Source organism: Oncorhynchus nerka, linkage group LG10 (assembly GCF_034236695.1).
Source record: "Oncorhynchus nerka isolate Pitt River linkage group LG10, Oner_Uvic_2.0, whole genome shotgun sequence".
Taxonomy (NCBI): Eukaryota; Metazoa; Chordata; class Actinopteri; order Salmoniformes; family Salmonidae; genus Oncorhynchus; species Oncorhynchus nerka.
This window is the reverse complement of record NC_088405.1, coordinates 18,163,468-18,189,605: the sequence shown is the minus strand read 5'-3', so window position 1 is coordinate 18,189,605 and position 26,138 is coordinate 18,163,468. Positions and strand designations below refer to the sequence as shown.

At 44.9% G+C, this 26,138-nt stretch overlaps 1 protein-coding gene across 1 annotated transcript in view; it reads left to right on the top strand.

The window, feature by feature from the left end:
• LOC115134967 (leucine-rich melanocyte differentiation-associated protein-like) overlaps positions 1-24,489 on the top strand; it is a 477,253-nt gene extending 452,764 nt beyond the window's left edge. The window contains exon 7 of the mRNA XM_029669101.2: positions 23,781-24,489. Within this exon, the coding sequence (XP_029524961.1) occupies positions 23,781-23,860 (80 nt within the window). The 3' untranslated portion in view covers positions 23,861-24,489. The remainder of the gene's footprint in view (positions 1-23,780) is intronic.
• The last annotated feature ends 1,649 nt before the right edge of the window (positions 24,490-26,138 follow it).

Here is a 26,138-nt window from a genome sequence, read left to right as displayed (position 1 = left end):
ACCTGAAAATGGTTGTCTAGCGATAATCAAAAACTAATTTATCAGAGATTGAAGAATTTTGAAAAGAATAATGGGCAAATATTGCACAATCCAGATGTGGAAAGCTCTCAGAGACTTACCCAGAAAGACTCACAGCTGTAATCACTGCCGAAGGTGATTCTAGCACATATTGACTCTAATCAAGATATATTAGTGTTTTATTTTTCATTCATGTTTTTACAAATGTTAGAATTTTTCTTCCACTTTGATGTCAGAATATTTTGTGTACATCATTGATAAAAAAAGACAAATTAATCAATTGTAATACTTCTGAAGGCATTGTATCTACATAGTCTTACATGTTCACTTATTCACTGTGTACCTTAGGCTCATGGTGTACTGTAGGTTCATGGTGTTCTGTAGGTTCATGGTGTTCTGTAGGTTCATGGTGTACTGTAGGTTCATGATGTACTGTAGGTTCATGGTGTACTGTAGGTTCATGGTGTACTGTAGGTTCATGGTGTACTGTAGGTTCATGGTGTTCTGTAGGTTCATGGTGTTCTGTAGGTTCATGGTGTACTGTAGGTTCATGGTGTACTGTAGGTTCATGGTGTTCTGTAGGTTCATGGTGTACTGTAGGTTCATGGTGTTCTGTAGGTTCATGGTGTTCTGTAGGTTCATGGTGTACTGTACTGTAGGTTCATGGTGTTCTGTAGGTTCATGGTGTTCTGTAGGTTCATGGTGTTCTGTAGGTTCATGGTGTTCTGTAGGTTCATGGTGTACTGTACTGTAGGTTCATGGTGTACTGTAGGTTCATGGTGTTCATGGTGTTCTGTAGGTTCATGGTGTTCTGTAGGTTCATGGTGTTCTGTAGGTTCATGGTGTTCTGTAGGTTCATGGTGTTCTGTAGGTTCATGGTGTTCTGTAGGTTCATGGTGTTCTGTAGGTTCATGGTGTTCTGTAGGTTCATGGTGTACTGTAGACTCGTGGTGTACTGTTCTGTAGGTTCATGGTGTACTGTAGACTCGTGGTGTACTGTACTGTAGGTTCATGGTGTTCTGTAGGTTCATGGTGTTCTGTAGGTTCATGGTGTTCTGTAGGTTCATGGTGTACTGTAGGTTCATGGTGTTCTGTAGGTTCATGGTGTTCTGTAGGTTCATGGTGTACTGTAGGTTCATGGTGTACTGTAGGTTCATGGTGTACTGTAGGTTCATGGTGTTCTGTAGGTTCATGGTGTTCTGTAGGTTCATGGTGTTCTGTAGGTTCATGGTGTACTGTAGGTTCATGGTGTTCTGTAGGTTCATGGTGTTCTGTAGGTTCATGGTGTACTGTAGGTTCATGGTGTTCTGTAGGTTCATGGTGTTCTGTAGGTTCATGGTGTTCTGTAGGTTCATGGTGTACTGTAGGTTCATGGTGTTCTGTAGGTTCATGGTGTTCTGTAGGTTCATGGTGTACTGTAGGTTCATGGTGTACTGTAGGTTCATGGTGTTCTGTAGGTTCATGGTGTACTGTAGGTTCATGGTGTACTGTACTGTAGGTTCATGGTGTACTGTAGGTTCATGGTGTACTGTAGGTTCATGGTGTACTGTACTGTAGGTTCATGGTGTTCTGTAGGTTCATGGTGTACTGTAGGTTCATGGTGTACTGTACTGTAGGTCATGGTGTTCTGTAGGTTCATGGTGTTCTGTAGGTTCATGGTGTTCTGTAGGTTCATGGTGTACTGTAGGTTCATGGTGTACTGTAGGTTCATGGTGTTCTGTAGGTTCATGGTGTACTGTAGACTCATGGTGTATTGTAGGTTCATGGTGTTCTGTAGGTCCATGGTGTTCTGTAGGTTCGTGGTGTACTGTAGGTTCATGGTGTTCTGTAGGTTCATGGTGTTCTGTAGGTTCATGGTGTACTGTAGGTTCATGGTGTACTGTAGGTTCATGGTGTACTGTACTGTAGGTTCATGGTGTTCTGTAGGTTCATGGTGTACTGTAGGTTCATGGTGTTCTGTAGGTTCATGGTGTACTGTACTGTAGGTGCATGGTGTACTGTACTGTAGGTTCATAGTGTTCTGTAGGTTCATGGTGTACTGTAGGTTCATGGTGTTCTGTAGGTTCATGGTTTTCTGTAGGTTCATGGTGTTCTGTAGGTTCATGGTGTACTGTACTGTAGGTTCATGGTGTACTGTAGGTTCATGGTGTACTGTAGGTTCATGGTGTTCTGTAGGTTCATGGTGTTCTGTAGGTTCATGGTGTTCTGTAGGTTCATGGTGTACTGTAGGTTCATGGTGTTCTGACAGGTTCATAGTGTACTGTAGGTTCATGGTGTTCTGTAGGTTCATGGTGTACTGTATGTTCATGGTGTTCTGTAGGTTCATGGTGTACTGTAGGTTCATGGTGTTCTGTAGGTTCATGGTGTACTGTAGGTTCATGGTGTACTGTAGGTTCATGGTGTTCTGTAGGTTCATGGTGTACTGTAGACTCGTGGTGTACTGTTCTGTAGGTTCATGGTGTACTGTAGGTTCATGGTGTACTGTAGGTTCATGGTGTACTGTAGGTTCATGGTGTTCTGTAGGTTCATGGTGTACTGTAGGTTCATGGTGTACTGTAGGTTCATGGTGTTCTGTAGGTTCATGGTGTACTGTAGGTTCATGGTGTTCTGTAGGTTCATGGTGTACTGTGTAGGTTCATGGTGTACTGTAGGTTCATGGTGTACTGTACTGTAGGTTCAGGTTCATGGTGTACTTCATGGTGTGTACTGGGTTCATGGTGTTCTGTAGGTTCATGGTAGTTCATGGTGTACTGTAGTGTACTGTTCTGTAGGTTCATGGTGTACTGTAGGTTCATGGTGTACTGTAGGTTCATGGTGTTCTGTAGGTTCATGGTGTACTGTAGGTTCATGGTGTTCTGTAGGTTCATGGTGTACTGTAGGTTCATGGTGTACTGTAGGTTCATGGTGTACTGTACTGTAGGTTCATGGTGTACTGTAGGTTCATGGTGTACTGTAGGTTCATGGTGTTCTGTAGGTTCATGGTGTACTGTAGGTTCATGGTGTACTGTAGGTTCATGGTGTTCTGTAGGTTCATGGTGTTCTGTAGGTTCATGGTGTTCTGTAGGTTCATGGTGTTCTGTAGGTTCATGGTGTTCTGTAGGTTCATGGTGTACTGTAGGTTCATGGTGTTCTCGTGGTTCATGGTGTTCTGTAGGTTCATGGTGGTGTACTGTAGGTTCATGGTGTTCTGTAGGTTCATGGTGTACTGTAGGTTCATGGTGTTCTGTTCAGGTTCATGGTGTTCTGTAGGTTCATGGTGTTCTGTAGGTTCATGGTGTACTGTAGGTTCATGGTGTACTGTAGGTTCATGGTGTACTGTACTGTAGGTTCATGGTGTTCTGTAGGTTCATGGTGTTCTGTAGGTTCATGGTGTTCTGTAGGTTCATGGTGTACTGTAGGTTCATGGTGTTCTGTAGGTTCATGGTGTTCTGTAGGTTCATGGTGTTCTGTAGGTTCATGGTGTACTGTAGGTTCATGGTGTTCTGTAGGTTCATGGTGTTCTGTAGGTTCATGGTGTTCTGTAGGTTCATGGTGTACTGTAGGTTCATGGTGTTCTGTAGGTTCATGGTGTACTGTAGGTTCATGGTGTTCTGTAGGTTCATGGTGTACTGTAGGTTCATGGTGTACTGTAGGTTCATGGTGTACTGTACTGTAGGTTCATGGTGTTCTGTAGGTTCATGGTGTACTGTAGGTTCATGGTGTACTGTACTGTAGGTTCATGGTGTTCTGTAGGTTCATGGTGTTCTGTAGGTTCATGGTGTACTGTAGGTTCATGGTGTACTGTAGGTTCATGGTGTTCTGTAGGTTCATGGTGTACTGTAGGTTCATGGTGTACTGTAGGTTCATGGTGTTCTGTAGGTTCATGGTGTACTGTAGGTTCATGGTGTTCTGTAGGTTCATGGTGTTCTGTAGGTTCATGGTGTTCTGTAGGTTCATGGTGTTCTGTAGGTTCATGGTGTACTGTAGGTTCATGGTGTACTGTAGGTTCATGGTGTACTGTAGGTTCATGGTGTTCTGTAGGTTCATGGTGTACTGTAGGTTCATGGTGTTCTGTAGGTTCATGGTGTACTGTACTGTAGGTGCATGGTGTACTGTACTGTAGGTTCATGGTGTTCTGTAGGTTCATGGTGTACTGTAGGTTCATGGTGTACTGTAGGTTCATGGTGTTCTGTAGGTTCATGGTGTACTGTAGGTTCATGATGTACTGTACTGTAGGTTCATGGTGTGTACTGTACTGTAGGTTCATGGGTGTTCTGTAGGTTCATGGTGTACTGTAGGTTCATGGTGTTCTGTAGGTTCATGTAGGTGTACTGTAGGTTCATGGTGTTCTGTAGGTTCATGGTGTACTGTAGGTTCATGGTGTTCTGTAGGTTCATGGTGTACTGTAGGTTCATGGTGTTCTGTAGGTTCATGGTGTACTGTAGGTTCATGGTGTTCTGTAGGTTCATGGTGTACTGTAGGTTCATGGTGTACTGTAGGTTCATGGTGTTCTGTAGGTTCATGGTGTACTGTAGGTTCATGGTGTTCTGTAGGTTCATGTTCTGTAGGTTCATGGTGTACTGTAGGTTCATGGTGTACTGTAGGTTCATGGTGTTCTGTAGTTCATGGTGTACTGTAGGTTCATGGTGTTCTGTAGGTTCATGGTGTACTGTAGGTTCATGGTGTTCTGTAGGTTCATGGTGTACTGTAGGTTCATGTGTAGTAGGTTCATGGTGTACTGTAGGTTCATGGTGTACTGTAGGTTCATGGTGTTAGGTTCATGGTGTTCTGTAGGTTCATGGTGTACTGTAGGTTCATGGTGTACTGTAGGTTCATGGTGTTCTGTAGGTTCATGGTGTTCTGTAGGTTCATGGTGTTCTGTAGGTTCATGGTGTACTGTAGGTTCATGGTGTTCTGTAGGTTCATGGTGTTCTGTAGGTTCATGGTGTACTGTAGACTCGTGGTGTACTGTTCTGTAGGTTCATGGTGTACTGTAGGCTCGTGGTGTACTGTTCTGTAGGTTCATGGTGTACTGTAGGTTCATGGTGTTCTGTAGGTTCATGGTGTTCTGTAGGTTCATGGTGTACTGTAGGTTCATGGTGTACTGTAGGTTCATGGTGTACTGTAGGTTCATGGTGTTCTGTAGGTTCATGGTGTTCTGTAGGTTCATGGTGTACTGTAGGTTCATGGTGTTCTGTAGGTTCATGGTGTTCTGTAGGTTCATGGTGTACTGTAGGTTCATGGTGTACTGTAGGTTCATGGTGTTCTGTAGGTTCATGGTGTCTGTAGGTTCATGGTGTTCTGTAGGTTCATGGTGTTCTGTAGGTTCAGGTTCATGGTGTACTGTAGGTTCAGGTGGTGTTCTGTAGGTTCATGGTGTTCTGTAGGTTCATGGTGTACTGTAGGTTCATGGTGTACTGTAGGTTCACTTGTTCATGGTGTTCTGTAGGTTCATGGTGTTCTGTAGGTTCATGGTGTACTGTAGGTTCATGGTGTTCTGTAGGTTCATGGTGTTCTGTAGGTTCATGGTGTACTGTAGGTTCATGTAGGTTCATGTGTTCTGTAGGTTCATGGTGTTCTGTAGGTTCATGGTGTTCTGTAGGTTCATGGTGTACTGTAGGTTCATGGTGTTCTGTAGGTTCATGGTGTTCTGTAGGTTCATGGTGTACTGTAGGTTCATGGTGTACATGGTGTACTGTAGGTCAGGTTCATGGTGTTCTGTAGGTTCATGGTGTACTGTAGGTTCATGGTGTACTGTAGGTTCATGGTAGGTTCATGGTGTAGGTTCATGGTGTACTGTAGGTTCATGGTGTTCTGTAGGTTCATGGTGTACTGTAGGTTCATGGTGTACTGGTGTTCTGTACTGTAGGTTCATGGTGTTCTGTAGGTTCATGGTGTACTGTAGGTTCATGGTGTACTGTAGGTTCATGGTGTTCTGTAGGTTCATGGTGTTCTGTAGGTTCATGGTAGGTTCATGGTGTTCTGTAGGTTCATGGTGTACTGTAGGTTCATGGTGTTCTGTAGGTTCATGGTGTACTGTAGACTCATGGTGTACTGTAGGTTCATGGTGTTCTGTAGGTCCATGGTGTTCTGTAGGTTCATGGTGTACTGTAGGTTCATGGTGTTCTGTAGGTTCATGGTGTACTGTACTGTGTTCTGTAGGTTCATGGTGTACTGTAGGTTCATGGTGTTCTGTAGGTTCATGGTGTACTGTAGGTTCATGGTGTCATGGTTCATGTGTACTGTAGGTTCATGGTGTTCTGTAGGTTCTGTAGGTTCATGGTGTTCTGTAGGTTCATGGTGTTCTGTAGTTCATGGTGTTCTGTACTGGTGTTCTGTAGGTTCATGGTGTACTGTAGGTTCATGGTGTTCTGTAGGTTCATGGTGTACTGTAGGTTCATGGTGTTCTGTAGGTTCATGGTGTTCTGTAGGTTCATGGTGTTCTGTAGGTTCATGGTGTACTGTAGGTTCATGGTGTTCTGTAGGTTCATGGTGTTCTGTAGGTTCATGGTGTACTGTAGGTTCATGGTGTTCTGTAGGTTCATGGTGTACTGTAGGTTCATGGTGTACTGTAGGTTCATGGTGTACTGTAGGTTCATGGTGTACTGTAGGTTCATGGTGTACTGTAGGTTCATGGTGTACTGTAGGTTCATGGTGTTCTGTAGGTTCATGGTGTATGGTGTACTGTAGTTCATGGTGTTCTGTAGGTTCATGGTGTTCTGTAGGTTCATGTAGGTTCATGGTGTACTGTACTGTAGGTTCATGGTGTTCTGTAGGTTCATGGTGTACTGTAGGTTCATGGTGTTCTGTAGGTTCATGGTGTTCTGTAGGTTCATGGTGTACTGTAGACTCGTGGTGTACTGTTCTGTAGGTTCATGGTGTACTGTAGGTTCATGGTGTTCTGTAGGTTCATGGTGTTCTGTAGGTTCATGGTGTACTGTAGGTTCATGGTGTACTGTAGGTTCATGGTGTTCTGTAGGTTCATGGTGTTCTGTAGGTTCATGGTGTACTGTAGGTTCATGGTGTTCTGTAGGTTCATGGTGTACTGTAGGTTCATGGTGTACTGTAGGTTCTGGGTTCTGTAGGTTCATGGTGTTCTGTAGGTTCATGGTGTACTGTAGGTTCATGGTGTACTGTAGGTTCATGGTTCATGGTGTACTGTAGGTTCATGGTGTACTGTAGGTTCATGGTGTTCTGTAGGTTCATGGTGTACTGTAGGTTCATGGTGTACTGTAGGTTCATGGTGTTCTGTAGGTTCATGGTGTACTGTAGGTTCATGGTGTACTGTAGGTTCATGGTGTTCTGTAGGTTCATGGTGTATGTAGTGTGTCTGTAGGTTCATGGTGTTCTGTAGGTTCATGGTGTCTGTAGGTTCATGGTGTTCTGTAGGTTCATGGTGTACTGTACTGTAGGTGCATGGTGTACTGTACTGTAGGTTCATGGTGTTCTGTAGGTTCATGGTGTACTGTAGGTTCATGGTGTTCTGTAGGTTCATGGTGTTCTGTAGGTTCATGGTGTACTGTAGGTTCATGGTGTTCTGTAGGTTCATGGTGTACTGTAGGTTCATGGTGTTCTGTAGGTTCATGGTGTTCTGTAGGTTCATGCTGTACTGGTTGTACTGTATTCATGGTGTACTGTAGGTTCATGGTGTACTGTAGGTTCATGGTGTTCTGTAGGTTCATGGTGTACTGTAGGTTCATGGTGTACTGTAGGTTCATGGTGTACTGTACTGGTGTTCTGTAGGTTCATGGTGTTCTGTAGGTTCATGGTGTACTGTAGGTTCATGTACTGTACTGTAGGTTCATGGTGTTCTGTAGGTTCATGGTGTACTGTAGGTTCATGGTGTACTGTAGGTTCATGGTGTTCATGGTGTTCATGGTGTACTGTAGGTTCATGGTGTTCTGTAGGTTCATGGTGTACTGTAGGTTCATGGTGTACTGTAGGTTCATGGTGTTCTGTAGGTTCATGGTCTACTGTAGGTTCATGGTGTTCTGTAGGTTCATGGTGTTCTGTAGGTTCATGGTGTACTGTAGGTGTCAGGTTCATGGTGTACTGTAGGTTGTACTGTTCTGTATTCATGGTGTACTGTAGGTTCATGGTGTTCTGTAGGTTCATGGTGTTCTGTAGGTTCATGGTGTACTGTAGGTTCATGGTGTACTGTAGGTTCATGGTGTGTATGGTGTTCTGTAGGTTCATGTGTAGTAGGTTCATGGTGTACTGTACTGTAGGTTCATGGTGTTCTGTAGGTTCATGGTGTTCTGTAGGTTCATGGTGTACTGTAGGTTCATGGTGTACTGTAGGTTCATGGTGTTCTGTAGGTTCATGGTGTACTGTAGGTTCATGGTGTACTGTAGGTTCATGGTGTACTGTAGGTTCATGGTGTTCTGTAGGTTCATGGTGTACTGTAGGTTCATGGTGTTCTGTAGGTTCATGGTGTACTGTAGGTTCATGGTGTTCTGTAGGTTCATGGTGTCTGTAGGTTCATGGTGTTCTGTAGGTTCATGGTGTACTGTAGGTCCATGGTGTACTGTAGGTTCATGGTGTTCTGTAGGTTCATGGTGTTCATGGTGTTCTGTAGGTTCATGGTGTACTGTAGGTTCTGTAGGTTCAGGTTCATGGTGTACTGTAGGTTCATTCATGGTGTACTGTAGGTTCATGGTGTTCTGTAGGTTCATGGTGTTCTGTAGGTTCATGGTGTACTGTAGGTTCATGGTGTACTGTAGGTTCATGGTGTTCTGTAGGTTCATGGTGTTCTGTAGGTTCATGGTGTTCTGTAGGTTCATGGTGTACTGTAGGTTCATGGTGTTCTGTAGGTTCATGGTGTACTGTAGGTTCATGGTGTACTGTAGGTTCATGGTGTACTGTAGGTTCATGGTGTTCTGTAGGTTCATGGTGTTCTGTAGGTTCATGGTGTTCTGTAGGTTCATGGTGTACTGTAGGTTCATGGTGTACTGTACTGTAGGTTCATGGTGTTCTGTAGGTTCATGGTGTACTGTAGGTTCATGGTGTTCTGTAGGTTCATGGTGTACTGTAGGTTCATGGTGTACTGTACTGTAGGTTCATGGTGTTCTGTAGGTTCATGGTGTACTGTAGGTTCATGGTGTTCTGTAGGTTCATGGTGTACTGTACTGTAGGTTCATGGTGTTCTGTAGGTTCATGGTGTACTGTAGGTTCATGGTGTACTGTACTGTAGGTTCATGGTGTACTGTAGGTTCATGGTGTTCTGTAGGTTCATGGTGTTGTAGGTTCATGGTGTACTGTAGGTTGTGCATGGTGTAGGTAGGTTCATGGTGTTCTGTAGGTTCATGGTGTACTGTTGGTTCATGGTGTATTCATGGTGTTCTGTAGGTTCATGTTCTACTGTAGTTCTGTGTAGGTTCATGGTGTTCTGTAGGTTCATGGTGTTCTGTAGGTTCATGGTGTACTGTAGGTTCATGGTGTTCTGTATGTTCATGGTGTACTGTAGGTTCATGGTGTTCTGTAGGTTCATGGTGTTCTGTAGATTCATGGTGTACTGTAGGTCCATGGTGTTCTGTAGGTTCATGGTGTTCTGTAGGTTCATGGTGTACTGTAGGTTCATGGTGTTCTGTAGGTTCATGGTGTTCTGTAGGTTCATGGTGTACTGTAGGTTCATGGTGTTCTGTAGGTTCATGGTGTACTGTAGGTTCATGGTGTACTGTACTGTAGGTTCATGGTGTTCTGTAGGTTCATGGTGTACTGTAGGTTCATGGTGTTCTGTAGGTTCATGGTGTACTGTACTGTAGGTGCATGGTGTACTGTACTGTAGGTTCATGGTGTTCTGTAGGTTCATGGTGTACTGTAGGTTCATGGTGTTCTGTAGGTTCATGGTGTTCTGTAGGTTCATGGTGTTCTGTAGGTTCATGGTGTACTGTAGGTTCATGGTGTTCTGTAGGTTCATGGTGTTCTGTAGGTTCATGGTGTACTGTAGGTTCATGGTGTAGGTTCATGGTGTTCTGTAGGTTCATGGTGTTCTGTAGGTTCATGGTGTTCTGTAGGTTCAGGTTCATGGTGTTCTGTAGGTTCATGGTGTTCTGTAGGTTCATGGTGTACTGTATGGTTCATGGTGTTCTGTAGGTTCATGGTGTTCTGTAGGTTCATGGTGTACTGTAGGTTCATGGTGTTCTGTAGGTTCATGGTGTACTGTAGGTTCATGGTGTTCTGTAGGTTCATGGTGTTCTGTAGGTTCATGGTGTACTGTAGGTTCATGGTGTTCTGTAGGTTCATGGTGTACTGTTGGTTCATGGTGTACTGTACTGTATGTTCATGGTGTGCTGTAGGTTCATCGTATACTTTAGGCCTTGTAGAACTCAAGCATTTCCTCTAGGTCTGTTTTGTATGCAGTTTGCCCTGCCTTTCCCCCTCACTCAATCCCTCTCTCGCTCCTTCTCCCTCTCTCACTCCCCCCTCTCTCTTCCCTCCCTTCCTCCCTCCCTGCTCCCTAGCCTCTGCCTTGATAAAAACTAGGGTGCTTTTCCCTGACAGACCGTGTGAATGTGAAGAGTATTAATGGCTATTGAAAAGCAAACAGATGAACGTTGACGCAAATTCATCTTCCTGATGTCCTTCCCTGGGTTAAATGGCAGCCTTTTACAAGTTTAATCAATACACTGAAGTTGAGAACACGCAGCTGCTGCAATAAACAGGGATAAAGAGGAGGAGGAGGGAAAGGAATGGGAAACATCATGATGACAGGTGTTTATGTTTAATGGACTAAATATTTGTTATTGGAAGAGGACAAATGTCAGTTTAACTGTGTAAGTTAAGGTATATGCTGGGCTTTCCCTCTGAGGCCTGCTGAGAGATGGATCCCACCGTCACTGTTAAAGGACCAGTGCAGTCTAAAATATGTTGTACCTTTGTTTTGTATACATTTGCCCTATATTGAGGTTGGAATAATACTGTGAAGTTGTGAAAATGATGATGGCCTTTTAGTGTTGAGCTGTTTGAAAAGACCACCTGAAAGTTCAGCCTGTTTTGGTGGGATGGAGTTTTGGCCTGCCTGGTGACATCACCATGTGGTAAATTAGTTATGAAAGACAGTTCCAAACCTCTCAGCCAATAACAGCTAGTTTTCAGTTTTCCCCTCCCCAGACAGTCCCAGACAGTCCCAAAATGCTTTGCTAATAAGCTTTCTTTTCTTTTCTTTTTACCATTTTTGATGTAAAACAATCCCAGTAAGGTACTTAATTGTTGCTCAGAAATGATTTAATATTGAGATAAAAACATCTGCACTGGACTAATAGGCAGGGTTGAGTACAAAATTAAATATATACTAGTAATATATGCACCTCTATGGGGTTAGTTATATTCTTTATTACTTTTCTATGTCTTGTATATTGGTAGCTAAAATCTATATTTATGAGAATGGTTTAAAGGTTTATTCCATTTCAACCAGTGACCCTTCAGCGTATATAATATTCTCTATTAATACGAGAGGTCTGATCATGGAGAGGTCTGATCATGGAGAGGTCTGATCATGGAGAGGTCTGATTATGGAGAGGTCTGATCGTGGAGAGGTCTGATCGTGGAGAGGTCTGATCGTGGAGAGGTCTGATCGTGGAGAGGTCTGATCGTGGAGAGGTCTGATTATGGAGAGGTCTGATTATGGAGAGGTCTGATCGTGGAGAGGTTTGATCGTGGAGAGGTCTGATCATGGAGAAGTCTGATTATGGAGAGGTCTGATTATGGAGAGGTCTGATCGCAGAGAGGTCTGATCGCAGAGAGGTCTGATCGCGGAGAGGTCTGATCGCGGAGAGGTCTGATCATGGAGAGGTCTGATTATGGAGAGGTCTGATTATGGAGAGGTCTGATTATGGAGAGGTCTGATCATGGAGAGGTCTGATCATGGAGAGGTCTGATTATGGAGAGGTCTGATTATGGAGAGATCTGCTCGTGGAGAGGTCTGCTCGTGGAGAGGTCTGATCATGGAGAAGTCTGATTATGGAGAGGTCTGATCGCAGAGAGGTCTGATCGCGGAGAGGTCTGATCGCGGAGAGGTCTGATCATGGAGAGGTCTGATTATGGAGAAGTCTGATTATGGAGAGGTCTGATCGTGGAGAGGTTTGATCGTGGAGAGGTCTGATCATGGAGAAGTCTGATTATGGAGAGGTCTGATCGCGGAGAGGTCTGATCGTGGAGAAGTCTGATTATGGAGAGGTCTGATTATGGAGAGGTCTGATCGTGGAGAGGTTTGATCGTGGAGAGGTCTGATCGTGGAGAAGTCTGATTATGGAGAGGTCTGATTATGGAGAGGTCTGATCGCAGAGAGGTCTGATCGCGGAGAGGTCTGATCATGGAGAGGTCTGATCACGGAGAGGTCTGATCACGGAGAGGTCTGATCGCGGAGAGGTCTGATCGCGGAGAGGTCTGATCGAGGAGAGGTCTGATCGCAGAGAGGTCTGATCGCGGAGAGGTCTGATCGCGGAGAGGTCTGATCGCGGAGAGGTCTGATCATGGAGAGGTCTGATCATGGAGAGGTCTGATCATGGAGAAGTCTGATTATGGAGAGGTCTGATCGCGGAGAGGTCTGATCGTGGAGAAGTCTGATTATGGAGAGGTCTGATTATGGAGAGGTCTGATCGTGGAGAGGTTTGATCGTGGAGAGGTCTGATCATGGAGAAGTCTGATTATGGAGAGGTCTGATTATGGAGAGGTCTGATCGCAGAGAGGTCTGATCGCGGAGAGGTCTGATCATGGAGAGGTCTGATCACGGAGAGGTCTGATCGCGGAGAGGTCTGATCGCGGAGAGGTCTGATCGAGGAGAGGTCTGATCGCAGAGAGGTCTGATCGCGGAGAGGTCTGATCGCGGAGAGGTCTGATCGCGGAGAGGTCTGATCATGGAGAGGTCTGATCATGGAGAAGTCTGATTATGGAGAGGTCTGATCGCAGAGAGGTCTGATCGCAGAGAGGTCTGATCGCGGAGAGGTCTGATCATGGAGAGGTCTGATCATAAGTAGATCTGTAGTCTTACCCAGACTATGCCTGGGATCCAACATGTGTTTGTTTCAGGAGCTGTAAGCAGTTTGTGGTTTGCTTACGGCTCAATCCAAACAACACTAGACAACACTAGACTAGCACATGGGATCTGGCCAGTTGATCTGTGACCCACTACACTTACGCACACAGCCATGCATACATGCACAGACATACTTCTCTTGTTTGATTTAAAAACAGACATAATCCAGGGTCGAGGTTTAATAAATTCTCTCTCTCTAGCTGTTTTGTGGATATTTAGCCTTACTTGTTGGCTAAGCTTTTCATTTTAAAATACCTCTATCCGCAGAGTTCCAGACATGCAGAGTATTGCTTTACAGGTAGTAAAGTACACATACTAATCACCTAGTAAATATGGCCTTTACTCTTCTCTTCCTTTATACCCTTTTTCCTAGTATGCCTATTTTCTAGATGCTACTGTTTAATGTTCTTCTTTTAAAATGGTTTATGCATGCATATCTAGCAGCTGTCGTCACTATATATATATGGACATACACATGATTGGAGATCTACCACCAACGTACACTGATTATATTTGACCATATGTTTTGTAGACTGCTGCTACTCACTGTTTATTATATTTGCATAGCCACTTTACCCCAACCTACATGTACACTGCTGCTACTCACTGTTTATTATATTTGCATAGCCACTTTACCCCAACCTACATGTACACTGCTGCTACTCACTGTTTATTATATTTGCATAGCCACTTTACCCCAACCTACATGTACAAATTACCTCGACCTCGGCGCATGTGACAAATAAAGTTTGATTTGTTTTGATTTTGATGTTCCATTTCCTCACCAATAAAGTAGATTTATGTGTTAACCAGTCAACACGATGTGGTTAGCTGTCCATTTGGGGGCGGCAGGTAGCCTAGTGAAAAGGTACAAATCAAATCTGTGGTTCTGCCCCTGAACAAGGCAGTTAACCCACTGTTCCTAGGCCATTGTTGTAAATAAGAATTATGTTCTTAACTGACTTGCCTAGTTAAATAAAGGTTAATTTAATTGTTTTTTAAATACATTTGGTGATGAGTGTATGCAAGTGGCTCAGAGAAAGACTATTGGTCTAGGGTTAGGTTACCCTTGTGCATATAATCTTACTTTTACATTTTTATTTATTTATTTATTTTTAACCTTTATTTAACTAGGCAAGTCAGTTAAGATCAAATTCTTATTTTCAATGACGGCCTAGGAACAGTGGGTTAACTGCCTGTTCAGGGGCAGAACGACATGACTCTGAGATGCTTGATTCATACAACCTGTAATTCGTGTTTGTGAGACACAGGGGCAAATATCCTCATAAACCTCCATACAGTCTGTCATAGTAGTGACTCCATCACATGATGTTGTGCTGGCCTGATAAACAAACAGTGGGAGATGGATAGTGTCCACTATAATAGGCCGTACGAGGCCGTGCCCAAACCCCATAACTCACTCTCTTCCACAGCGTTATGGATGCCTGCCTCCAGACCCTTTGTCTTCTCCCTTCCATATTATTTCAGCTCTTTGAGATATTACGGAGAGTTGAATTGCGTTGTTAATTTATTTTTTCTCAACAGTATTATTATGTCTGATGGATTGTGGCGCTGATGAAAATGTTGGATGGTTGGCTGGAGGGATGGCGTGAGAGAGAAAGGGGAGAGAAAGAGAGGAGAAGGAGGAGAGACAGATAGAAGGTCAGGAGAGGTAGAGAGGAAAATAGAGGGGAGAGGAGAGAGGTGCCTCTTGGACAATAGATAACCTTGATGTTAAGAGCTACAGATACGTCTTTCCTTGACGTATTGATGGCCCTTGAAAAGAGCGGAGCTGATTGTATGCAGGGAGTAATCATTAAACCCACTCCAGCTCTCTCTCTGTCTCTCTCTGTTGATTAATTTGTTGTTTTTCCTAGAGGTCTTTGTTAAGCAGTAGGTCTCACTAGCTTTGGCTGCAGGGATTCTTCAATCCCCTAACTGACTTCCTAAACCCCTCCTTCCTATGTGCCGCGGTTGTAACTTCATTTCAAGGTTTGTTATATGTTTTGTGTCAGAGTGATTTCTGTGTATGCAGTTGTTGGTTGTGTATTACTTGATTCACTTTATTCCCCTTTAAAGATATAGATACTTTAGTCCTCTTTTAAGAAGAATATAGATACTTTAGTCCTCTTTTAAGAAGAATATAGATACTGTACTTCCCTTTAAGAATAATAGAGATACAATACTTCACTTTAAGAAGCGCAACAAGGTGCAGGTTGTGAGTAACCTACTGTGTAGAACAACGGCCTGACTGTTCGTCTGCCAGAGGATCCATGATGGAAACATTAGCTTTCCACAGCACTGTTCTAATCTGTCACTTTAAAGGCTGCTCGCTGTTCTCAGGGATTTCTACATCTCTGTCTGTCTGTCTGTCTGTCTGTCTGTCTGTCTGTCTGTCTGTCTGTCTGTCTGTCTGTCTGTCTGTCTGTCTGTCTGTCTGTCTGTCTGTCTGTCTGTCTGTCTGTCTGTCTGTCTGTCTGTCAGTCAGTCAGAATAATAGTGAAAACATCAAAACTATGAAATAACACATATGGAATCATGTAGTTACCAAAAAAACAAATCAAAATATATTTCATATTTAGATTTTTCAAAGTAGCCACCCTTTGCCTTGATGACAGCTTTGCACACTCTTGGCATTCTCTCAATCAGCTTCAGGAAGTAGTCACCTGGAATGCTTTTCCAACAGTCCTGAAGGAGTTCCCACATATGTTGAGCACTTGCTGGCTGCTTTTCCTTCACTCTGCGGTCCAACAGATCCCAAACCATCTCAATTGGGTTGAGGTTGGGTAACTGTGGAGGTCAGGTCATCTGATGCAGCACTCCATCACCCTTACACAGCCTGGAGGTGTGTTTTGGGTCATTGTCCTGTTGAAAACAAATGATAGTCCCACTAAGCGCAAACCAGATGGGATGGCATATTGCTGCAGAATGCTGTGGTAGCCATGCTGGTTAAGTGTGCCTTGAAGAAACTTTTAAAGTTCTTGAAATTTTCTGTATTAACTGACGTTCATGTCTTAAAGTAATGATGCCGTCGTCTCAGCGAATGCTTGAAATAGCTGATAAGAACCTTGATAGTGCTGCTGCAAGTGGTATATGTTTTTTTTTGTGTGTTTTTATTTTAATTTAGTTTTTAAGTACGTGTGCGTATGTGTGTGTGTGTATGTATATGTGTGTATGTATGTACATATGTATGTATGTATGTATGTATGTATGTATGTATATATGTATGTATGTATATATATATATATATGTACCAAGGAAAATATATAGATTAAGAAAAATAAATGCTTTTATTTGACTTTATCATTCATTTTAATTGTATTCTTATTTTTTCAAATGTATTATTATTTTTTGACTTTTTATTTTTTTAAAGCCTGTCACATCTGTGAATGTGGAATGTGGTTTGGTTTGTTGGTTGATTGAAAAACAAGAACTTAATAAAACTTTAAATTGATTATTTGAGCTGTTCTTGCCATAATATGGACTTGGTCTTTTACCAAATAAGGCTATCTTCTGTATACCACCCCTACCTTGTCACAACACAACTGATTGGCTCAAATGCATTAAGAAGGACATAAATTCAACAAATTAACTTTTAACAAGGCACACCTGTTAATTGAAATGCATTCGAGGTGACTACCTCATGAAGCTGGTTGAGAGAATGCCAAGAGTGTGCAAAGCTGTCATCAACGCAAAGGGTGGCTACTTTGAATAATCTCAAATATGAAAAATATTTTGAATTGTTTTTATCCTTTTTTGGTTACTACATGATTCCATATGTCTTATTCCATAGTTTTGATGTCTTTTGATCTTTTTCTTCGCATATCTCTTTAAAATATTTTCCTGGCGCAGTGGTTAAGGGCGCTGTACTGCGATCAGAGACTCTGGGTTCGCGCCCAGGCTCTGTCGTAACCGGCCTCGACCGGGAGGTCCGTGGGCCGACGCACAATTGGCATAGCGTCGTCCGGGTTAGGGAGGGTTTGGCCGGTAGGGATATCCTTGTCTCATCGCGCACCAGCGACTCCCGTGGCAGGCCGGGCGCAGTGCGCGCTAACCAAGGTTGCCAGATGCACGGTGTACCCTCCGACACATTGGTGCGGCTGGCTTCCGGGTTGGATGCACGCTGTGTTAAGAAGCAGTGCGGCTTGGTTGGGTTGTGTATCGGAGGACGCATGACTTTCAACCTTCGTCTCTCCCGAGCCCGTGCGGGAGTTGCAGCGATGAGACAAGATAGTAGCTACTAACAATTGGATACCACGAAAAGGGGGGTAAAATAAATCAAATAAAAACATTTTCCTAAACCTCAACTTCTAAATACTCTCCTGCAACTCGCCACAGACCTGCTTTTTTCTGAAGTATTTCTATTTACTTCGGATCTGGAATTCCTCAACTGAAGCTAGCCGGCTAACTACCTATCAGCTATCAGTTAGCAAACCATTGCTAGCGGTCATCAGCTAACCTTTAGCTCTCATTTGTTGACTTCTGTAACCGTAAAAGCCTTGGTTTCATGCCTGTTAACATTAGAAGCCTACACCCTAAGTTTGTTTTATTCACTGCTTTACCACACTCTGCCAACCCGGATGTCTTAGCCGTGTCTGAATCCTGGTTTAGGAAAACCACCAAAAACCCTGAAATCTCCATCGCTAACTATAATATTTTCCGACAAGATAGAACTGCCAAAGGGAGCGGTGTTGCAATCTACTGCAAAGATAGCCTGCAGAGTTCTGTATTACTATCCAAGTCTGTCCCCAAACAATTTGAGCTTCTACTTCTAAAAATGAACCTTTCCAGAAACAAGTCTCTCACTGTTGCCGCTTGCTATAGACCTCCCTCTGTCCCCAGCTGTGCCCTCAATACCATATGTGAATTAATTGCCCCCCATCTATCTTCTGAGCTCGTGCTACTAGGTGACCTAAACTGGGACATGCTTAACACCCCGGCCATCCTACAATCCAAGCTTGATGCCCCCAATCTCATACAAATTATCAATGACCTACCAGGTACAACTCCAAATCCGTAAACACGGGCACCCTCATAGATGTCATCCTAACTAACTCGCCCTCCAAATACACCTCTGCTGTTTTCAATCAAGATCTCAGCGATCACTGCCTCTTTGCCTGCATCCGTAATGGGTCTGCGACCAAACAACCACCCCTCATCACTGTCAAACGCTCCCTAAAACACTTCTGCGAGCAGGCCTTTCTTATTGATCTGGCCGGAGTATCCTGGAATGACATTGACCTCATCCCGTCATTAGATGATGCCTGGCTATTCTTTAAAAGTGCCTTCCTCACCATCTTAAATAAGCATGCCCCATTCAAAAAATGTAGAACTAGGAATAGATATAGTCCTTGGTTCACTCCAGACCTGTCTGCCCTTGACCAGCACAAAAACATCCTGTGGCGTTCTGCATTAGCATCGAATAGCCCCTGTGATATGCAACTTTTCAGGGAAGTTAGGAACAAATATACACGAGCAGTTAAGGCTAGCTTTTTCAAACAGAAATTTACATCCTGTAGAACTAACTCAAAAACGTTCTGGGACACTGTAAAGTCCATGGAGAATAAGAGCACCTCCTCCCATCTGCCCACTGCTCTGAGGCTAGGAAACACTGTTACAACCGATAAATCCACTATAATTGAGAATTTCAATAAGCATTTCTCTACGGCTGGCCATGCTTTCCACCTGGCTACCCCTACCCCGGTCAACTGCCCGGCACCCTGCACAGCAACCCGCCAAAGCCCCCACCATTTCTCCTTTACCCAAATCCAGATAGCTGATGTTCTGAAAGAGCTGCAAAATCTGGACCCCTTCAAATCAGCAGGGCTAGACAATCTGGACCCTCTCTTTCTAAAATTATCTGTCGTAATTGTTGCAAGCCCTATTACTAGCCTGTTCAACCTCTCTTTTGTATCGTCTGAGATTCCCAAAGATTGGAAAGCTGCCGCGGTCTTCCCCCTCTTCAAAGGGGGTGACACTCTAGACCCAAACTGCTACAGACCTATATCTATCCGACCCTGTTTTTCTACGGTCTTCGAAAGCCAAGTTAACAAATAGATTACCGACCATTTCGAATCCCACCACACCTTCTCCGCTATGCAATCTGGTTTCAGAGCTGGTCATGGGTGCACCTCAGCCATGCTCAAAGTCCTTAACGACATCATAACCGCCATCGATAAGAGACATTAATGTGCAGCCGTATTCATCGCCCTGGCCAAGGCTTTCGACTCTGTCAATCACCACATTCTTATTGGCAGACTTGACAGCCTTGGTTTCGCAAACGATTGCCTCGCCTGGTTTACCAACTATTTCTCTGATAGAGTTCAGTGTGTCAAATCTGAGGGCCTGTTGTTCGGACCTCTGGCGGTCTCTATGGGGGTGCCACAGGGTTCCATCCTCGGGCCGACTCTCTTCTCTGTATACATCATTGATGTTGCTCTTGCTGCTGGTGATTCTCTGATCCACCTCTACGCAGACGACACCATTCTGTATACTTCTGGCCCCTTTTTGGACACTGTGTTAACTAATCTCCAGACAAGCTTCAATGCCATACAACTCTCCTTCCGTGGCCTCCAACTGCCCTTAAACGCATGTAAAACTAAATGCATGCTATTCAACCGATCACTGCCCGCACCTGCTCGCCCGTCCATCATCACTACTCTGGACAGCTCTGACTTAGAATACGTGGACAACTACAAATACCTAGGTGTCTGGTTAGACTGTAAACTCTCCTTCCAGACACACATTAAGCATCCTCAATCCAAAATTATATCTAGAATTGGCTTCCTATATCTCAACACAACATCCTTCACTCATGGTGCCAAACATACCCTCGTAAAACTGACCATCCTACCGATCCTCGACTTCGGCGATGTCATCTATAAAATAGCCTCAACAAACTGGATGCAGTCTATCACAGTGCCATCCGTTTTGTCACCAAAGCCCCATTCACTACCCACCATTGCGACCTGTACACTCCCGTTGGTTGTCCCTCGCTTCATACTCGTCGCCAAACCCACTGGCTACAGGTTATCTACAAGTCTCTGCTAAGTAAAGCCCCGCCTTATCTCAGCTCACTGGTCACCATAGCAGCACCCACTCGTAGCACACGCTCCAGTGGGTATATCTCACTGGTCACCCCCAAAGCCAATTCCTTTCCTTCCAGTTCTCTGCTGCCAATGACTGGAATGTACTGCAATAATCTCTGAAGCTGGAGAATCATATCTCCCTCACTAGCTTTAAGCACCAGCTGTCAGAGCAGCTCACAGATCACTGCACCTGTACATAGCCCATCTGTAAACAGCCCATCTATCTACCTACCTCATCCCCATACTGTATTTATTTATTTATCTTGCTTCTTTGCACCCCAGTTTCTCTACTTGCACATTCATCTTCTGCACATGTACCATTCCAGTGTTTAATTGCTATATTGTAATTACTTCGCCACCATGGTCTATTTATTGCCTTAACTCCCTTATCTTACCTCATTTGCACTCACTGTATATATACTTTTTTTTTCGTTTGTTCTACTGTATTATTGACTATGTTTTGTTTATTCCATGTGCAACTCTGTGTTGTTGTTTGTGTCGCACTGCTTTGCTTTATCTTGGCCAGGTCGCAGTTGTAAATGAGAACTTGTTCTCAACTAGCCTACCTGGTTAAATAAAGGTGAAATAAAATAAAAAGGAGGTTTCATAAGGAGTAAGGCTTTACTTTAAGTTTAAGATCACTTTGTTAGTGAATTACACACAACTTCCAACATCAATTTTACTTCAGCCTTTAACCCCTCTGAAAGACAAACATATACAGGACATACACATTAAGGGTTTTCTGGAGAGGTGTGAGGGCTGCCACACTGGGCGTCAGGAGCTGTTGTTATGGGGGGAGTGCCTTGGTCAAGGGCACAATGGCAGGCAATGGCATCTAGGATTTGATACCAGCAACCCTCTGGTTGCCAGCTTACTTCCCGCTAGATTATTCCTGTCAAACCTGGGATTCGAACTGGCAATCCTCCAGTTGTTGGCTTGTCTCTCTAACTGCTAGGCTTCCACCTATCACTGTCTCTCATTCTCTGTCACATTCTCATTTTGTCTCGCTCTCTCTCTGTCTCTCAAGTTATACTGAACACAAACACATGTACACACACACACACACCCTGCTGCCTCCATTGTCCAGGAAAGCAGACTCTCAGACATCTCTTTGTTTTCTCATCACTCTGTCTATCATCTGGCTCCTCTGGCCTGCCCACATGTCTCTGTGTAAAGCACTGGGAGAATCAGAGACGTACCTGTGATTGGTGCCAGGGAAACTGGAAACGGGTTATCGTCCAATCATATTGAGCCCCCTAGAGTTTTTCGTTCTGTCATCAGTTTGCGTACTGTTGCCCTAATTCAACTCCTAATTTGGGAGTAGCTAATTTGTTTGATCCTGACCTGGTCAAAACTAATATATATATATTTTTCTTAGTGAACTGTCAGTTCTCTGTAGGTAACCTGTGAAGGGTTACCTGCATCCTATATATCTGAAGGGCCCTAGCTCCAACCCTTTGTTTATGTAGGTAACATCTAAAGGTCTGTATCTCTCACAAGGTAATCTGTGAAGGACTCAGCACTCCTCTGATCACAGTGCTGAGACAGTGTGAATTGTGTGGTGTGGTGCTCAAGTCTCCCGCCATGGCACCTGTATCCCCAGGCAAAGAGTCTGCAGCTGGAATTAATTTCCCCTTGCTGCCAGAGTTACCCCCCGGGGAGCAGGCAGGCATGGAGCTCTGGTCTGGGATTTTATCGGAGGTGACAGTTCCTCACACTAAAGTGTTTGGATCACCTCAAGTAGGGGAATGAGAGTGGCTCCGCTACAAAGTCCAGATTTAGATTGACTGAGCTTGTCCCCAGACCGGTGTGCTGCATGGCTCTCTAGCCTGACACAACCCACACTCACTACTGCTGGAAGGGAGACTGCTGCACTGACATCAGGGGAAGGGTGTGTGTGTGTGTGTCTAACTATGTGTGTGCGAGTGTGTGTGTTAGTGGGGCCACTTTGAAGACAGACTTAGACAGTGGTGGTATGTCAGTTTTGGTTAGAATGGAGGCTGATGTTGGAATATGCTTGGCACTAATATGGCACCAGTATCTCTGTCCCCATCTCTGCCATTCTGGTCCCTGTCTCTATCTGGCCCTGACAATGTCTCCTCCTATTAGGTGATTGGCTATATCGCTCGGAGCACCCCTCAACCATTTTCCACATCCTTCCCCGTCACCCCCCCCCCTCTCCTCTCGTCTTCTTCCTTTCCTGCCCTCTCTGGTCAATAATGCTCTTGATGTCTATTTAAGAACTGTGTTGAGATCAGAACGTATCTGTCCAGCTCTCCGAGGGTCGGTGACAGCGCTAATGCCTATTTTCCTTGGCTCATTTGCCGAGTGGTGACACCTAGCCAGCTGAAGCTGCAGCTCTGCAGAATTCTTCAAGTGACAGACAGAGAAAGAACAGAGTAGACTAGGCTAGAGTATGGTGGCTATAGGTGGCCATGTTGTTTTACAGTTTACCCCTTTGGGGAGTTATTTGTTGTTGTAGTTTTTAAGCATTCCAACTTCATTTAATTAGTGCCCTAACAAAGCTGCAGATTTAAACCTTATTTAATTTGATCATAAATAAAACATAAAATAATGTGATTCATACTACAGTCTTCACCTTGTTTTTAGATTAAGGGAGATTTTATAAGTGTGATTATAAACATGTGAATCTTTATCGTGCTGTAGCTTGTTTGTTGATTGGATCAATTAGCCTTAGATCAGAGATTTACCATTCGCTCAGGGCAACATCAACTAAAAGCATCTGGAATTATGTCTCTAGACATCATTTGTATAATGTGAAGTACTTCAAAGGTATTGTCAAGGTCAAGGGTCATTTTGATATTGATAGAATGCTGAAGTGAATGCTGTGATCAGTTGCCAAATAAAAAAAAGCTAGGATGTTCAGAGCAAGGTTCACATAGTATTGATACATGGCTTGCACGCATTCACACACGCATTCACACACACACACACACACACACACACACACACACACACACACACACACACACACACACACACACACACACACACACACACACACACACACACACACACACACACACACACACACACAGAGAGTCGCTCTGCCCATTGATTGTGGTAATAATTACACTCTGTCTCTCTCATGGCCCACTCTTCCTGTGTGTGTGGGTGAAGTGGAGGCAGAGCTAGGGCTGTGAGCTCGTTACTGTCTAGACATCACCCTGAGGCCAATGCTGTTTCCTCGCTGTTCCTCCACTTGAAAAGGATACTCATCCTCTATATTCACACACACACACACACCTCCGAGACACACACACACCTCCGAGTCAAACACACACAAAAACACACCTCTGAGACACACACACACACACACACACACACATACACATAAACTTCACAGCTGGTATAAGGCCGATAATGACAAATAATGAACCATTAGAATACCCAGATTTAAATTAGCGTTTGTGTATAGCTGAATACCATATTTGATATTATATCAAAGAAACAGCCATGGGAAATAGACAGAGAAATCAGGTTGACACTCAATTGAACTTTTCCATGGTTAATACAGAATAGTGAGGACAATACAGTGTGATAACAAATCAAGTCCAAGGGGATTGCTTATACACACCACAGGTAAATCTGAATTTTACCACAGTGTTTTAATATTATTCATCTTCTTCCATTTTCAGGTGTGCTCGCCAAGTGCCGTTACATCTACTATGGAAAGCATTCAGAAGGCAACCGGTTCATCCGCAATGACCAACTCTAATGGACCGACGGAGAAACACACACACACACACACACACACACGCGCGTACATGTACAAATATATATACACACACACACACACACACACACACACACACACACACACACACACACACACTGACCTAATCAACTCCAAACCCCTAAATCAAACTCCTAACCTGTAAACCTAATCTCTAATTCTAACCCTAATTCTAACCCATAACCCTAAAATAGCTTTTTACTTGTGGTGACCAGCGAAATGTCCCTACTTGTCCGAATTTTCTTTGTTTTACTATCCTTATGAGGATATCTGGTCCCCACAAGGATAGTAAAACCAGGGTGTAAGGAGCTGTCTCTCAGATGGGATGTTAAATGGGTGTCCTGCCTCTCTGTGGTCACTAAAGATCCCATGGCACTTATCGTAAGAGTAGGGGTGTTAACCCCGGTGTCCTGGCTAAATTCCCAATCGGACTCTCATATCATCACGGTCACCTAATCATCCCCAGCTTCCATTTGGCTCATTCATCCTCCCTCCTCTTCCCTGTAACTATTCCCCAGGTCGTTGCTGTAAATGAGAATGTGTTCTCAGTCAATTTACCTGGTAAAATAAGGGTTAAATAACATTTACATAAATAAAATGTATCAAGTTGATCAAGTAAGATTGCTGATCTAGGATCAGTTTAGTTATTTATTTAGATGGTAATTAATATGATTATATGGACAGAGGGGACCTGATCCCAGATCAGCATGATGAGATTCTTTATCAATACGGTTCCTGTCGCGAAGTGGCCTGGTCTCCTCCTCCACTGAGTTTAGGCTGCCTCTCCTGTCAGCTCCACTCTCCTGCCCCAGAGTGAACACTGACATGATTGCATCTAAGCAGCAATGCTATACACGCACACACAACCATACACTCATGTGCATGCATGCACATACACACACGCAGAGAACCGCACACGCAAGTGCACACACACACCACCCGTGGCCATGGTGATGGACAGCTCCAGCCAAGCGACTGCGCTGACAGCCAAGGCAGACATGATGGATCACCAGTCCCCTACCACCACTCACCAGGAGTCAGAGGTCACACCTGACGCCTCACTGGGCCTGTGTGAGGGAAGGCCAGACAGGAGAGAGGGAGGAGAGAAGGCCAGACAAGAGAGGAGGGAAGGCCAGACAGGAGAGAGGGAGGAGAAAAGGCTACACAAGAGAGAGGGAGGAGGGAAGGCCAGACAGGAGAGAGGGAGGAGGGAAGGCCAGACAGGAGAGAGGGAGGAGGGAAGGCTACACAGGAGAGAGGGAGGAGGGAAGGCCTGACAGGAGAGTGGGAGGAGGGAAACCAGACAGGAGAGGGGGAGGAGGGAAGGCCAGACAGGAGAGGGGGAGGAGGGAAGGCCAGACAGGAGAGAGGGAGGAGGGAAGGCCATACAGGAGAAAGGGAGGAGGGAAGGCCAGACAGGAGAGAGGGAGGAGGGAAGGCTACACAGGAGAGAGGGAGGAGGGAAGGCCAGACAGGAGAGGGGGAGGAGGTAAGGACAGACAAGAGAGAGGGAGGAGGGAAGGCCAGACAGGAGAGAGGGAGGAGGGAAGGCCAGACAGGAGAAAGGGAGGAGGGAAGGCCAGACAGGAGAGAGGGAGGAGGGAAGGCTACACAGGAGAGAGGGAGGAGGGAAGGCCTGACAGGAGAGTGGGAGGAGGGAAACCAGACAGGAGAGGGGGAGGAGGGAAGGCCAGACAGGAGAGGGGGAGGAGGGAAGGCCAGACAGAAGAGAGGGAAGGAGGGAAGGCCAGACAGGAGAGAGGGAGGAGGGAAGGCCAGACAGGAGAAGGGAGGAGGGAAGGCCAGACAGGAGAGAGGGAGGAGGGAAGGCTACACAGGAGAGAGGGAGGAGGGAAGGCCAGACAGGAGAGGGGGAGGAGGTAAGGACAGACAAGAGAGAGGGAGGAGGGAAGGCCAGACAGGAGAGAGGGAGGAGGGAAGGCCAGACAGGAGAAAGGGAGGAGGGAAGGCCAGACAGGAGAGAGGGAGGAGGGAAGGCTACACAGGAGAGAGGGAGGAGGGAAGGCCTGACAGGAGAGTGGGAGGAGGGAAACCAGACAGGAGAGGGGGAGGAGGGAAGGCCAGACAGGAGAGGGGGAGGAGGGAAGGCCAGACAGGAGAGAGGGAGGAGGGAAGGCCAGACAGGAGAGAGGGAGGAGGGAAGGCCAGACAGGAGAGAGGGAGGAGGGAAGGCCAGACAGGAGAGAGGGAGGAGGGAAGGCCAGACAGGAGAGAAGGAGGAGGGAAGGCCAGACAGGAG